This window comes from Montipora foliosa, chromosome 14, assembly GCF_036669935.1.
Source record: "Montipora foliosa isolate CH-2021 chromosome 14, ASM3666993v2, whole genome shotgun sequence".
Classification (NCBI taxonomy): Eukaryota; Metazoa; Cnidaria; class Anthozoa; order Scleractinia; family Acroporidae; genus Montipora; species Montipora foliosa.
This window is the reverse complement of record NC_090882.1, coordinates 7,303,698-7,318,931: the sequence shown is the minus strand read 5'-3', so window position 1 is coordinate 7,318,931 and position 15,234 is coordinate 7,303,698. Positions and strand designations below refer to the sequence as shown.

Below are 15,234 nucleotides of genomic sequence, written 5' to 3'. Positions count from 1 at the left end.
AAAACACGAGAACGACTTGAGATCAGCCGGAGCAAATAGATCACTGCCGGTGGGAGAGGAATTCTTCAGTCGAAACGTTCGCAGACTTTCATGACTCAGCGTCCCCATCTGTTGAAAAAAAAATGGAAAACACATCATCAGCTTTTGAAAAAAAAATCGGTTGTCCCTTTTTAAGATTTCCCTGGCGCCGCTATTTTTGGTACTTCCGCTACTGTTTTGCGTAACACTTTAGGCTAGGACATAAAATGTACTAATTTATGAGTAGGTGATTTAGTAGCCTTCATTTTTAGAAAAGAGAATAGGTAATAAGGTTTTTCTGCTTTTAAGATATTCTTCTCCGTTGTTCTAGACATCGCAAAAACAACAGAGCCGAATCAAGCCATTCGAACGTTAAAATGGGCTGGAAAATAAGCGCTAACAAGGACCATAACTTACAATGCGATAACATTTGCCCTCAATTTCCGTGACCCAGAGGTTTATAAAATCTCCACTGCCGGGAATGCAAAACGTGGTAGCAAATATCAAAGGCTTATCTGTGACAAGTGTTAATTTGTCGCATTTATCTCTGTAGTACTTCAACAAGAACGTCTAGGACGTTCTCTTTCTAGAACTACTGCAACGATGCCAGCTATTTAGCTGATCAAAGTCAAAGTAGGAATAATTAAGTAATCTTCAAGAATAGAGTGGTTTATCCTGGCACAGATCAGAGTAAATCAAAGCCCTGTATAAGAATTGGTTATTGGTCAACAAAGCTCTTCTAGTCACAGATATGCCGTATAGATTTCCTGACTTTCAGTTAATAATGGTTCTCTAAAAAAGGTAACGCGGTTGGACACTGACGCTGAGATTTGGAGCCAAAGGAAACAAACCGAATTAAGCATTATATCCGATAGTCCTGCAAGCAGGAAAGGATTAATGATTTTTGCAAAATCCCACACGTGACTCGTGGCCAAGAGATCATGCATGATCTCTTGTCGTGGCTTATTTTATGTTTTTTTTAAATTCTCATTTGTCAACATAAACATTTTCATTTACGAACAAGAAAAGGAGAATGATACTTTTCTATTAATCAGGAAACGTCTCTGCACAAGCATCCGATTGGATAAGGTGTTAGAGAGTTTTAAGTAATGGAAAAATTTGACCTTAAATGATGGCTAATTAATTAATGCTTTTACATGATATGATGGGAAGGTGATTTATGCGCCCGTGGGAAGGACAGAGAACAAGTTGCTAGGCAACGGGAAAAAGGACGACTGTAAAAACCAGAGTGTCAGGCAGGAATTGAACCTAACACCTCTCAACCCATTGAGCTACTAGAACGACTGGGTCGTTCATCCAATGATGTCCATTCAGGACCTAGATAAATGATTTCGTCCGTTGACAAACAAATCGTATTCTAATTGATGCTCTGTATATTATGGCTTTCTATCTTGTCGAAAGATTCTTCGGAGAGACACGACAGACACAAAAACGTATTTTTAAAATCCTTTTAAAGGACAAACATGATTTTTTAGTGATTAAAACACTGATTAAAAATATGAAAAACCAAAGACCTCGACCTCGTTTACGCGATCATTTCAAATCAGCTTTTATTTAATTTGATTTTTAGTTTCCACATGCAATTAGTAGGTAACCTACGCGCAGCTTGGTTGCATTTTTTTTCGTTCTCTATACACCGCAGACGGTAAAGGTAATCCCTAACACAATTTTTACCATGACTTTAAATTTCACGATTCACACAACTCGCTGTCGGATAAAATGGCAGAGAAGAGAGAGATTATGATTTCAAAAGCACGTGCAAAACACACCCTTATCTCTTTTGAATCCCCCTTTAAGCGGCTTTTCAAATTGCCTGAATCCTACAGTGTGATGTTTATATTGACAGAGGCCCGCCCTGGCAAATGCTGCGGACAAATTAAAATTCCGAACCGCAAGAGCTTTGCTTTTGCGATACAGCACATTTCTTGTTCTTCAAAAATCTTTGCAAGACACGAGAATAGAACTATATTGCTGACTTACTGCATCGCAATCGAACGGTGAGTTTATAAATGTTGAAGTGATTGGTAACCTTGGCATGTCAGACTCTGTATTTGTCCTACGTGATTTTTCTGATTTTTAAAAGAAGTTAAATATCAACACTGTTTCTTGGTTTACTTTCTGGCCATATTTTTGCAATGTTTACAAAGTTTGTTAGTACGATTTCGTGAAAAAAATTACTTCAGAGGTTCTTCTTGAATTCATTTCGGTAATTCGCCTGTCTAGAGCTTTGTCGCAGGTTTCGTTTGGTCATCAGACCGTCAGACGAAGGTCATCGAGTTGATGTGATAATTTCATGAAAATCAACACTTGCGACTTTTCGTTTATATTAAACCATTCACAGTTTCTACTCCAGCAGTGAACAAGGACAATTTTCGCGGAAATTCGTTTCAATTTGATCTCGAAAACACAAACAGAACTGCATTGAAAAGACCGGCTTTAAATCGTTTTGGAGCGCCTGATACGTTGTCGCTTGTTTAAAGGTCATCTTTTGTCAACAAATCTCCCTCTTGAAAGTTCATTGTTTTTAGCGACGAAAAGGAGGGAAAGATTGCAAGTTTGTCTTATCAAATACTTCTTTTTACTGCGCAGCGAATCACCCTTTTTGCAGCTGTAGAAAATTCTTAACCTCGCGCGTAAGATGAAATGGCGAGGCAAGTAAGCAAATTATAAAGAAAGAGCTTGCGTGCGCCAAGACGTGTTGGTAAGAGATCAGTAAGAATCTCAGTGAAAGTTAGCTACAGCTACATTTTTCCTAGCTAAACGTGGCTCTTTAGTCTAATTCCCGCAACGTAAGCCTGTGTTGGATAAACGTAACATCCCATCTAGTGGACGGTGGTTTTCTTTCTATCCATTTCTGTGGAATGTCACGCAATATTTTAAGTTGAGCGTGAGGTGACATCTCAACAAATGGCTGCCAATTATACATGGTGTGGGAACATCAATACCTTGAATTAAATTTAAATATTATGTTTAAGACGAAACGATTTTGCTTTTGCGTGACATTCATACCCTAGTGAAGAAAAGAACTATTTCAATGGAAGGAAAAAAGGTTCGTGCAGCATGCATGGAGCTACTGATGTTCAGCGCTATATTATAGAAGAAAAGGCCAGATTTTCCATCTTTTTCAAGTTGGTTTCTGAGTCAAAGCAGAAATGATAAGCGTTGCAGTTGTCATTATTAGGATAGTAATCATATTAGCAGCGAGCAGTTTCTGCATAACACTAACATATATGAGCGGCACGTTCGCGCGTGCACACAACCTACGACTCCTTCTCAACTTTCGGCAGCCATGGACATCTGGTTTACTCTTTCAAGAAGTGATAACCATTTTATAGACAAATCAATACCCGGGAGCCTTCTCCGCGAGTGGCTTTGAACCCCAGCTTCAGCTACCCCAGGCGTAGCAGGGAGTTGATGGGCAAGAGTGCTGGTGCGGAGATCTGAGAGCAATGGAGTGCATTGCATAGATGATCGAGTTGCGAACGATCTTGTAAAGCAACCAAGCTTAACTCAGCTTTCAGCCTAGGAATAAAGGAAGAATTATAAATGGTGTACCCTATATTTCAAGCTGTACATTCGAAACAGCATGCACGCATTGCGGGCCTACGTTTCCATTTGATTAGTTAAATAGTAAGGTGTCCTCTGAGATTTACTTCTTGTTTTCACCAACACGACTGGAATAAAAATTGCATTTGAAAGGTCAAGTTACATCTTTCATCTTATCGAGATGGAATCACGCAAAGTCCGAGGCACAGTTGTTCTAAGCAAAGCGAAATTTATAACAGTCTCCATTCATAAAGGATCATTTTTAAAGTTCGTGAATTCCGGCTTAATGTCACCCGGATTAAAGCATTTATTGATGACCTAACGACACCTAAAAAAATAAGAGTTATGAACCTAACATTTTACATGTGAATTAAACCTAATTTCTCGTTCCTCGTTATAGTTCATGCTTGTTGTGCAAGGCGAACCACGCTGCCATCAAGTCACAAACAAAAGGACGTAATTTTCTGATTACTAAATCAACTTCGCAAAATTGGCATGTATTTTCTGCACTCATTGCGAACCTGGATATCCAAAAGGTCTAGATAGCAGCAACAATATAGATAGTCGTATAAAAATAACAACTTTTTTTAATTTTCCAGACATGTTTCGACGGTACATCCGTCATCTTCAGTGTTACATATTTTGAAATCGCCGTTGAATTTAAAGCGCGCGCGATCTTACAAACTTCGTTACATTGCGTTGTCAATATTGCGTATTAAATCAAAACAGAACAAAACAAAAACCTGGATATATATTTTTAATTTTACCGAAAATTATCTTTTGTGGTTTATTGCTTTCTTAATATGATAGTAGTTCACAAAACAATTAACAGGCCGAGATTACAACCAGCCCCCTCCCACGCGACGTAGGAATTGAATACACGTGGACTGTATTACTGCGTTTTTCCGGTTTAGCAGCAGGTATGAAGAGATGAAAGGATATATAGGAACATTTGCAAGATGCCCTAGAGGCACATCGAATTTTCACGACTTTTTAAAATAAGAGCTAATGTACTTTTGATGTGAATAGCGATGGTGCGAAAGGCAAAATCGAGCCTTTGTAAGACAGTGAGATTGGTAAAATCATGTTTGTGCTCCAAAACACAGAAACGTATCAACATTCCCCTCGGAATTGAATCTATTTTTACAAAGAATCCAATATGGTGTTGGTCACGGATGTCAAACGCTCTACAACACCGACAAAACTTTGCCAAACCGCAGCAAGAAGCTTTCTCTATACATGTAAACTTTTCAATAAGATTTTGGTGACAGCATCGTCAATCTATACGTCCAAGGCATCTTTTACTGCGATGAATATGTCAAAAAAGCCAATATAAATTAGAATGACCATAACCATTGATTCCTCTCCAAGCATCAGTGAACGCATATAGATTCTTGTTAATCTTGACCTTGACAACCAAAGGTCGTTAATTTTCAAAACCACTGAAACGTGAATCCTTCGCTCTTACCAAAGTTCTCTTTTTATCACGTTCGTTAAGGCTTGCGCACGTTATAGATAGGTCTTCGATCGACTGAAAAAAGGGTGATTTCTGAATTCTTAGGTTGTGGGCAAACAGGCCCCTAATCGCGCAGAGTGCGCTGTCGCAAGATAAGGGATTAGGGCGATCGAGGCTCGCCCCAACCCGGCCCCAACCCTTTTGTCCCCGGCCACCGCGAAGGCACAAGGAACCAGGCGAGCTATTAAATTTTCAAAGGTGATAACTTGCCTAATTTTAATTAAAAGTATCTTAACGGAGGTACTCAACTTAATCAACAAAAGGCCAACCGTTTTGGAATCGGTGCATACACATAAATTCTCCAGAGAAAAACACGATTTTCTTGTCACTTCAGTTATGAAATGAATGTCTATCTTCTCAGTTCTGGTCAGTCCTTTATTCTCACGTTTAAAAAATATGGAATAGTGTTAAATATAAATCTAAAGATATTCCACAGAATCGGCTACTGGATATTTTGTAATGTATGTACTCATTGTCATTTTAATTTAATATGTTGATGTTTGTGTATCTGTTCTCTTTATTGTTGCCTCAACCCTTATTATTTTAATCTTTTACTTTTCCTTCCCGCCTCGATTAGCTAGGCTATTTTACGGGTAAGGATCAGTGGAAAATGTACGAAAGGTGACAGTTGAAATCAAGAAATAATAAGGAAAGAAGTATCTGACACCCAAGATTTTGCTTTCGTGCACCAATCTCGTTCCCAGGGTCTCTCTCCTCATCGACAACGAGGTTGTTCGTGCACCTGTCCCATAGGTGTCCCGTAAGGGTTGCGATATACGTTGAATGCCGTAACGCAATGTTGCTAGAGGTTTCGTTAGATGCTTTCCAACGTTATCCTTTCTTCACAGAAATTGTTTTTCCAGTATTCGCTTAAAAACTACCTCAGCTTAACTTCTAAAATAGCATTTGAACCCTAAACTTTTTCTTTACCGGCCACTTATCGATTAAAAATAGTTAATAGGTTAATGTCCTTTTCAACTCTATCTGGCAAAAATACCAATAGTGCACTACCGGTAACTAATGTATAACGCCTGCATGCTCTCGGATATATACATGCATGGCACAAAGGTATTCTCCCAGAACTCTTTCACCATTTTTTCCAGAATGCCAGCAACGTACATAATTATAACACCAGGTATGCGGCCAATCAAAATCTTTACAATTTTCGAGTAAAAACAAATACTGGCAAACAAATGATCTCATTTATGACCATTTATCTTTGGCAAGAAATACCATATAAGTTCAAAGATCTAAATCAATTTGCTTTCTCCAAAAATGTTAAAAGCTATGTTCTATCTCAGCAATATCAAACGTAAGTTTCCATGATGCACGATCTATAGACCAGTGTGACCTTTAATTCTTCTTATATATGTATCTTTTTCACTTTTTATTGTTTAATGTAATTTCCAACTGTAAATGCAAATTAAAGTGAAAAGTGAAGTGGCTACTGTATTGTGAATTGTTCTTCAAACGATGTTTTATATTCTGTTTCTTTTTTTGTGGAATTGGCTACTGTTTTGATTAATGAATGCAAAACACCCAATTTATGTTTTTATACCAGAGCAAACTAAATTATGAAGATCATAATTTATGGCTCAATTATTTGGCTGTCTCCATCCCTAGTCTTGCAAACGAATGAATTTTTCCCAAATTAGAACCAATTTAAGGAAGTAAGGATATTCTTTGTAGCCAATCAAATGCCAAGGAATAAACGGAGATGAGTATTGGCCAATCAGCATCTGTAAAGTTCATGGCAGTCTGAAGTACTGCGTAGTTTGATAGTGGAGAACTTCACCGACTTTTGGATAAAGAAGCAGCAATTTTAATGGCAATTTGACTCGACTACGGCAGTGATCGGAATTATCTTCATCCATTTATTTCAAATTGGACTTCATGAAGTCTTTTTAACAATACGAATTCACTTATAATGCTCTTGCCACTTTAATTGGATTATAATTTGGTCGCATCTCTATCGTGCTTTTTGCTTGTCCCTCTATGACTGGAGGAATCTTGTACATTCAAAGTACGTACGAAATTGGAAGCATCATTTGCCCCATCCAAATTTCCAACTTATAATATTGTGAATAAATTTTCAACATGATCTTACTTTTTTGTAACTTTAATTAGGGGGCAACAAGTTAATTAGTATTGTTCACTATTAGTTATTACCCTATATAAATGAAGGATTTACTAAATCGTTCCTCGCCGCGAATTGAAGGCCACCCCTCGAATGAGCTAGTCAGGGCCTGTCACGCAATGCGTGACTACTGGGCTCAGCGTGACCTCGACTTTTTCCTTCCTGTCAAGCCTTCATTTCCGACCATCTTAGTTGTCATGAAAACAATTTGCTTGTTTGTAGAAGCACTCAACATTGTCCACATCCGTTATCTCCGTGAAGTATATTTGTGGCTTAGCGATAAGGGTCCTCCTTGGTCCCATATTTTTCCAATATCACAATTTGATGCGCATCAGTTTGATAACGAAATACTGTCTTACGCGTTGAAGATCGGAACTGTAAGTCCCTCAATAAAAAAACCGTCGAGGATGGGATCTCTGGATGTTCTCCCCCGTATTCTTTCTAGATATCCTACGCTTTCCGCTCACTACAACTATTTCAAATATTTTCCGCTTATTTGTTAAGAAGTGGGTGACAAATTTTACGCCCGAAGCCCGGAAAATGAAACGAAGATTCGATGGTGACTATTGGGTACTCGGAAAAAATCCGAGAGCTTCTTCGTAGGAGTCGGACTTGGGACCCTTCCGATGTGTGCAAAATGAAGCCACCGTGAAGTGAAGTGAAGTGAAGTTCAAGTTTGTTCTGCTCCCAGCATGAGAAGTCGTTTTGAATTACCGGCAATTGCTATCTCTCGAGATATGGCAAATATTGTTTTGTATTTCGAAAGGCACAGCATGGTACTAGACTAAATACAATAGAGAAAACAAGATCTTATTGTCCCATTTCCTAATCCAATTGCTTCGTCTACAGGAGTCGTCTAGGGTTTCAACATGAACTGGTGAACTCTCTCTCCAAAATGAAATGCGGACGGAAATCTTTATTTTTTTCTCCTGTCCGTGGAGTAAACAGCTCTTGAAATGGTCCCGTGTTGAATAAAAACAGGATACTCCCGAAAACCACAAACAACGAGGGAAAAACATATTTCAGATGTTTCTTGTGGAAGGGAGAAACTCAAAGTTTCAGTTATTAAGTGGGTAGTAAGGAGCTAATTAACAGAACAGCACACTGCGTTGATCACGTAAATGGTACAAAAATTGTGAGATTGGATGACATTTCACTTTGGGCGTGGAAAAAAGGCGATGTAATGCACAGCTGTGAACCATGATTGTCCTCTTGGAAACAACATACTACCCCGGTGTATCTAGTTTCCTCTCTTTGCACATCTTCTGTGGTACCACACCTTGGTCGCGCTCACGTATACGGTTTATTCTCTCGGTATTTCACCGTCCCGTCTGGGGCTTTTTCAGACAGGTCTTAGTTTTCGCCAAAATGGACCACTTGCCGACAAATAAACAAGGGAAAGAGAGACTATTAAGGCTTATTCTTGTTTATCCCATTTTTTTTTAACGAGACGAGCTTTTAACACCGAAAGACGAAAAGTTTAATGTTATTAACTCTGCATTTCCCTCCAGTCAAACTAGACGAAAACTATTTCACAGTGAATTCCGCAGGTCTCAGTAAAGTGTCGATATATGTTCTTGTGGTGAGATTTTACACTTCAGTGTCTCAGAGTGTCTACGTTTTTCTCGTTAGTGAAACGAATGAATTTTTTTAAATGTTAGCTCTTATAATTTCCGAATGGTATTCTCTGTCAGGGATTTATCATAAGATAGTCAAACTACCATTCCTTTAATCTGACGTGGAAAAAAAAACACATTTTGTAGTTTCCGATATGGTCGTGCGGTTTTGGAAAATTTAACATACACTACCCTGCTCTTGTTTTTTTTTACTGAATCAATCAACGTTTTATTCTGGCGCAAGGTTCGTAGATTCTTCTGAACCAAAATCATTCAAATACATCGTTGAAATATAGGACTTTATGTCTTTCTGTGCATTACTTTTACTCACGAGACACTGGCGAAACTTTCCTTGGGATCGAATGATGTGGCAAAAACTTGAACATTTACAAACTGTAAACAATCAAAAAGTTTTCAATCTTGACACCTTACAGCATACTAATATTGTATAACGCAGGTTAGATTTCAAATTTGAAGTGTTTAAAAATTTCGTGGTGGCGTGGGTAGATCTCTTATCCTTCCGAAATGTGGCGGAGAATACAGTTGCCTCTGTTTAGTTCAATACCCTTTTGTTGTTTCCGGAAGTTTCACTTCGCGTCGAATAATTAAGCTTAGATTTTTCGGGGACGCCTGCTTCAAGCGAAAAATCAGGTTCTTCGCTAACGAAGATCAAGAGTTTAAGCCAGAGTAATTGAAACTTTTGGAAATAAAAACCCAAGTAAATGCAAAGCTTTTCCGGGCGATGACAGTGAATTTGAAGAGTTTTGACTGTGTTATAAATTATCATACGTTAGTCACGCATGACGTCACACGATTCCGTAGTGAGGGAGGGAAGATGGCTTCCCAAAACTGTCATCGTAAGGCAAATAGAATGAAGAAACAGGCGTAAAGTAGAATATGAGCAGCTCCGAACGGTGGTCGACAGCCTCGTCCGACAGCGATTTGTCTTCAGTTTACAGCGCAGGTAATATTTTCATTCAAAAGTTTTGGCACGCCGGCCGTTGTTTGGAGGCTCTTGTGATGTGTGAAGCCACAAATGTTGTGAACTTTATTTATTCCGTGGTTTCTTTTCCGTTTTATGTATCAAATTATTCGTCTTCAAGGAGACAGTAGATGGGAAGGATTGAGAGCTAAGGATATTATTGATCTACTACACGAGAAAATCGCGTTTTTATACGGTAAGACACTGGCGATTCACCGTTCTTTCATTTCAAAATTCTCACGTTTTATAATGGAACTATCATCCGAGGCTGGCAGAGTTACGTTGGAAAACGACCATAATCATATCTTTTTCTTCGTCAATAAATTTCTCCTTGGCATGTTTGAATTATCAACGTAATATGCTTTCTCTTCAAATTTTGTGCAGTGCAAATAAATGCGCAATAAAGCGTCTTTTATAACTATGGTGATTCTTAAAATAAAATGCGGTTCGCCACCTTGAATATTTAAGTTAATGGCTTTTTATAAAATCTAATTTGCGAAACCTCTTGATTCGTTTTAAGTATTATTTTTTAAAAAGGTATAATCATGAATTCGTGTTCCAAAGTAATGTAGTTGCTAATTATATACTTTGTTTTCTTTTAGGGGGAAAAGATCGCCGAGGAGGTCCGATTATTGCGTTTCCGGCGAAGACCAGAGCTGTTGAACTCGATCGCACTTCTTTGACTCGATTATTGGTGTACCTTGCGAGCATTCCGAGGTTTGTAGAATTTTTTAAAATCAATTATTACAAAATCTGCTTTTCTACACCCTTTTTTTCGGGTTAAAATCGTTTGACGGATGCAAAAAAAAGTAATCAACAGCTGACATCGGCAGTGACTAGTTGACTCGGTGTTGATATTACAGATTTTACGCAATGGTTTGAGCTTAAGATGGCAGTTTCAAGAGCGTAGAAGCCAAGATTAAACTTTCAAGAGATGAGAAAGGCTGATAAGAAAAGTATCTCGTTTAATGCTTTTTATTTAGTTCAATCCTTGTTTTCAGGGACGTATTGAATTTTGCAACGAAGGGAAAGAATTTGTCACGCGCAAACCCTAACCCCAACCCGTCGTTTATGTGCTCTTCAAGATGAAGAGAAATGTATGAGACCTTACGATTTTAGAGAGAGAATTCAGTGAAAAGCAGCCAAAAGAAAAATAAATTGCTTTTACAGTTTGTTTTGACAAACACGTGTACCGATACTAACATGGCATGGATCGAGACGATGTTGTCGATTTTTTTGTCACCCGAAGTAAACTGCCTACTTTTTGCCTCTGCTTGAGTAGTCAGTTCTATTTGATTAGCCTCCAGTCACGACCGAGGCACATTGTGTTTTTATATCATTTCTTTCTGTGGGGATAATCACAGCAAACTTTCACTATGAATACAGAAATGGAATTGCTAATCAAAACACGTGAACTCATATCGCACGAGACGGCGAAGTCAGAACTCAGTGACGTTATTTTCAGTCCAATGTTTATTTAGCCGGACTATGTTGTTTCAAAGATCGTTTAAACCCTAATGGTGCTTTTTGAAGAATACGATTACTGAATATTTCGTGTTATTTTGTTTTGTTACGGGTCTACAAGCGGTATTAGTGCGTATATTTTTGCTTTGTGATTTAATGCACTTAAATAATTAACAAGATTTTCTTTTGACTGATTCACGAATCTTGAATATTCCTAGACATACCGGCCTTGTTTTCAAGCGGGTAGAAGTCTTGAACACTTAAGTTATCGTTACGTTGTTCTCAATTGAAAATCCGTATGCTTTTTCCTTTCGAATTTTCATTCTTTTTAGCCGTTATTCCACTAATTGGCGGAGAGAAATTAATTCGAAAACCCCACCAAATTATATAATAAAGGTTCTGACACTTCTATTGTGCCTTATTCCTTATATTTCAAGGACTTTGAATAAATTATTTATTCCCCAAGTTTTTTGTAACTCAGTGTTTAGACCCGCCGGTGCAAACATGTTTCTCTAAAGTTGCTGGAGAAGACTTTCTTTTTGATCCACGAAAAGAAATATATCCTGCACAATGTGTGAACACCTGTTTTAGTTTCACATTAATGGCTCTTAACAGATTTCGAAGAGGAAATCACTGATTTTTGGATGTAGGTGACTCCATATTATTAACAACTTGTGACTGGTCAAAAAATTTGCATTTTGAGAAATCCTTGCAATTCTTTTTGCACCTGCATGCTAAACATTAATTTTAACTTGAATGCATAGAAAACTACCTTTCTGTCCATTTACTGGTGTTAAAATGTTTTGTATTGTTGTTGTGGCCTTGTTCAGATAGCCTTTTCACAGAATTTTTGCCTTTCCGTTTGCACTGACGTCATGTGGTATGTTCTCTTATTTGGTTGACTCAACTCTAGGAAAATTTGGAAGGGAAAGAGATTCTTGATTTGAACTGTTTTAAAAACAAAGAAAATTATGAAACATAAAGCAATATATCTTCTAAAGTACTTAATACAGAAGGAAAAGGAACATCATAGTATTTATGCTGCGAATCCCCAATATTTGAGTCAGACTTATAAAGATGTGCAGGGTTCTACGCATGATGTTACTTACGTATTTTTAATCAACTTTATCGATGAATAACGACTATTTACCAAAGTGGGTTTACTTTCAAGGCTGTTGCCTAACAGGAGCCCGGTAGCTTGGGGCTCCCAAAGAATAGCTCTGGGCACCTTAACTTTTCACAGCAACACCTTTCACTTCATATGTTGGGCTCCTAAGTTCTCAGCGTTTAGCTCTGAGGGCCCCTTTAAAATTTTGTTAGGCAGCAGCCTTGGTTATTAAATATCCACCACTAGCCACCAACACTGAGGTGAATAGTTGTTTTAGTATATATTAAAACAGTGAGATAATATAGCACAAAAAGATAATTTTAACTCATTATTCCTCCAACAATTGCAATATTTTCCGACGCAAATCCCGAGCGAGTTGCTCTGAGGTGAATAGCAAAGGATATCCAGAGTTTGAGCAACCAATCAGAGAGCGCTTTGAATGCCATCCACTGTTTTAGCATAATACTAAAAAGGATTATCGTTACTTCAACATGGTGTTATGTTTTTAGTTTTCCTTTCTTTTTTAAGCTATTGTTTTTTTTCAGTTATAATTGTTTAAGATCTGTTTTACTTCATAAATACACGTTCTCTGAAAGGCTTTTACTTGTATGTCCGGAGTTAAGCATTGTGTTGAGGCTTGTTGTGAGCTGTGGTTTGTGCATGGTTTTTGAAGACTGCTTTCCTCAAAGTTTTGTCATTTTGAAAAACATTTTATGGGTTGAGAGATCAACCAGTAGCGCAGGAATTCATTTTCTTTCAAAATTAATTAAACTGACATCTTTTGGAGACAAATTAATTAGGTGATGCATCGATTGGTATGCCAAGGTTGGAAAGGAATTTTTAAGATTTTATTGATGCTGGGAAAATTATAAATTGTACAAATGTTTGAAATTTTATTTCAAAAGGGCTGTGTTGACAGAGTGCAAATGAGTTTGGAAGAGAGGAATTTTTTAGGCTAAAAAACCATACAGTCCTTACAAATCTTTCCCTGTTTTTCTTTCTAATTTTCCCATTTTTGTCACGTAAGGCGACCCCCCCCCCATTGTTTTTGTCGTTTAGCGTCAAATGCATTTCCTGATATCAGTGCACAAAATAAAAAAAAATTCTAGGTTGTCCCTGTTCCAAGAGCAGGGCAACTAAACCCGTCAATTTGGTTGCCCTTAGAAATGCTCGGTTGCCTATTACGAGAACCCCCTACAATAAAAGTCACGCTGTGCTGAGATGCTATCATGTGGCGTTGGAGCTTGAGTATCCCATAGTTCTACTGTGTGTGCCTGTGGTTTTAGCATTTTCAAAATAGAGTCTTCAATCTCCATCCACAGTTTCCTATCGGACAATGTTTTGCAAAAGCTACAGATATTCAAAACACAGGAAAATGCTCAGCTGCGTCGCACTACTATCGAACATTGACAAAAAAAACCGACAAGTGAGTCGAGTGCTGCTTATGTAATTCATTTTCTATTTTTGGCTGGGTTGTCCGTTGTTTTTTCTTTGGGCAACCAAACTTTTCATTTTACCAAAAACTAGTCGCCTGGTAAACTTTCTGGTCGTCTGGGACGACCGGATGACTACTAATTTCGAGCAATGTGATATTGGGTTGGTTGGTCGGATTGAAAAAAAAAGGTCTGCTTCGCAAGCATCATTGCTGCGGAGCCTGGAAAACAACAAGACGTGAACTCAAAATCAATATGGCCGAAAAGTTGGTTGATGTTATTGTAAAATTAAGACAACATGGGAAAAAGGAACAACAACTGAAACTCTTATTTACATAAAAATGGTTTAACTACGTCGTTACTTTTTTTTTGAAAATGGTAAAAATTCGGGTCAGTCCAACAACGCTAAACAGAGGAAAAAAAGAGGATGGCCTTAGCTCTTTTGTGGTATTACATCATCCTTGGGTTTTGCAGGCTCTTACTCTAAAAGTGAACTTATTTGGTTCTAAGGAGACATAAACATAACATGTAGTTGGCCTTTTAAGTACTTTTGCAAAGATTATAGGATTATTCAAAGTAAATCCTGCTTTAAAAAAAAATTTATGAGTTTGTCTTAAGATTTATTTGCAAAGAAAAAACTGCGGGCCTTTTCTCACATGTCATTGAAAGATGACCCGTTGTAAGATTAATGTTAAAAAGAGTTTTTTTGCAGATATGAAAACAGCGATAGGCTGAGCTATGAATTTTCCAAATAGTATTAATATTATGTAAGGCCTATTCATGCTGCATCTACCCGTGCTTACGGTTTCTCTACTTTAATCTTGCTCGTAAAAGCTGGAGAGAAAATGCAGGTTAGCTTGTAAACAGTAAAATCATGTCCCCTTTAACTCATTGATCCCTGGGAATCAGACTTACTCTGTCTTACACCAGATGATTTTACTTGTCAGTGGGGGAGTCCTAGAGAGTTTGAGGTGTCAGTGGGTTGACAACTGCTACATCCGCAACATTTACTCTGTCTAAGTACAGTGTAATATGTGGATTGTCAGACGATTGGTGGTTCAAGAGAGGATGTGTTAGACTATTCATTTGTAAAACATGATGTGACCTACGAAAGCTTCAAACAAATTTTACCTCTTCATTTCCTTTTACTTGCAATTGTTGGGAAAGATGAATATTTGCATAGTTTTCTTAAATTCATTAATAATTCATAAGGTTATTATCCAATCGGAGTGCCCCATTTCGGTCAGGGACATGACTGTGTCTCGATACCCATTGAAACTAGAGATCAAGAAATGCCTGAGTTAGTTAAAAAAACTGATCAAGACACTTGAATTTAAATGAACCCTTATGCTAATACGCCTTCGGCGAAAAAACACACATAAATAAACTATCT

General features: G+C 37.8%; 1 protein-coding gene across 16 annotated transcripts in view; it reads left to right on the top strand.

Annotated features, from left to right (window-relative positions):
- LOC137984619 (kalirin-like) overlaps positions 1–15,234 on the top strand; it is a 167,132-nt gene that overhangs the window by 6,351 nt on the left and 145,547 nt on the right. For 7 of the 16 annotated variants that reach the window (XM_068831804.1, XM_068831795.1, XM_068831796.1 and 4 more), the window contains exons 1-3: positions 9,660–9,818; positions 9,958–10,032; positions 10,439–10,553. In XM_068831804.1, the coding sequence (XP_068687905.1) occupies positions 9,752–9,818; positions 9,958–10,032; positions 10,439–10,553 (257 nt within the window). In that variant the 5' untranslated portion in view covers positions 9,660–9,751. Of the gene's footprint in view, positions 1–1,863; positions 2,037–9,650; positions 9,819–9,957; positions 10,033–10,438; positions 10,554–15,234 lie in introns of those variants that run through there. The other 9 variants (XM_068831803.1, XM_068831794.1, XM_068831815.1 and 6 more) reach the window with 6 other exon arrangements.